The following is a 483-nucleotide window of genomic DNA, read 5'->3' on the forward strand; positions in this document are numbered from 1 at the left end:
CCACGTCAGTATTTTTACATATTATATTGTTTAAACGAAACCGATCTTGCTAGCAACTTCTAAAGCATCAACATCAGCAGTAAGACGGATGAAAGCCTTTTTAGCACCCTTTGGGGTAATTAAAGTGTTGATTCTTACAGGATCAACTTGGTACATTCTCTTAACGGCATCCTTGATTTGCTTCTTGTTGGCCTTAACGTCGCAAATGAAGACAAGGGTGTTGTCATCTTCGATCTTCTTCATGGCAGATTCAGTCTTAAGTGGATATCTAAGAATGCTGTATTGGTCAACAGAGTTAACCTTTGGAACAGAAACTCTTGGGTACTTTGGCTTACGAGCAAGACGAAGAGTCTTTGGTCTTCTGAAACTAGTAGAAGTAATCATCTTCTTGGTAGCCTTAGCGTTAACTCCTTTAAGAGCAGCCTTCTTGGCGGCAGCAGCCTTGGAAGTGTCTTTAACCATGATGACGTGGTTCTCAATAAA

At 40.6% G+C, this 483-nt stretch overlaps 1 protein-coding gene across 1 annotated transcript; it reads right to left on the reverse strand.

Annotated features, from left to right (window-relative positions):
* Positions 1-30: 30 nt before the first annotated feature.
* LOC110440667 (60S ribosomal protein L25-like) lies at positions 31-462 on the reverse strand. The gene has a single exon (XM_021483828.1). The coding sequence runs from the start codon at positions 460-462 to the stop codon at positions 31-33; it is 432 nt and encodes a 143-aa protein (XP_021339503.1).
* Positions 463-483: the final 21 nt, after the last annotated feature.

This window comes from Mizuhopecten yessoensis, unplaced genomic scaffold (assembly GCF_002113885.1).
Source record: "Mizuhopecten yessoensis strain PY_sf001 unplaced genomic scaffold, ASM211388v2 scaffold678327, whole genome shotgun sequence".
In the NCBI taxonomy this organism is placed as follows: Eukaryota; Metazoa; Mollusca; class Bivalvia; order Pectinida; family Pectinidae; genus Mizuhopecten; species Mizuhopecten yessoensis.

What these genes read in the sequence shown, in the direction of transcription:
- LOC110440667 (XM_021483828.1), bottom strand. Translation starts at nt 462, where the DNA reads ATGGTTAAAGACACTTCCAAGGCTGCTGCCGCCAAGAAGGCTGCTCTT.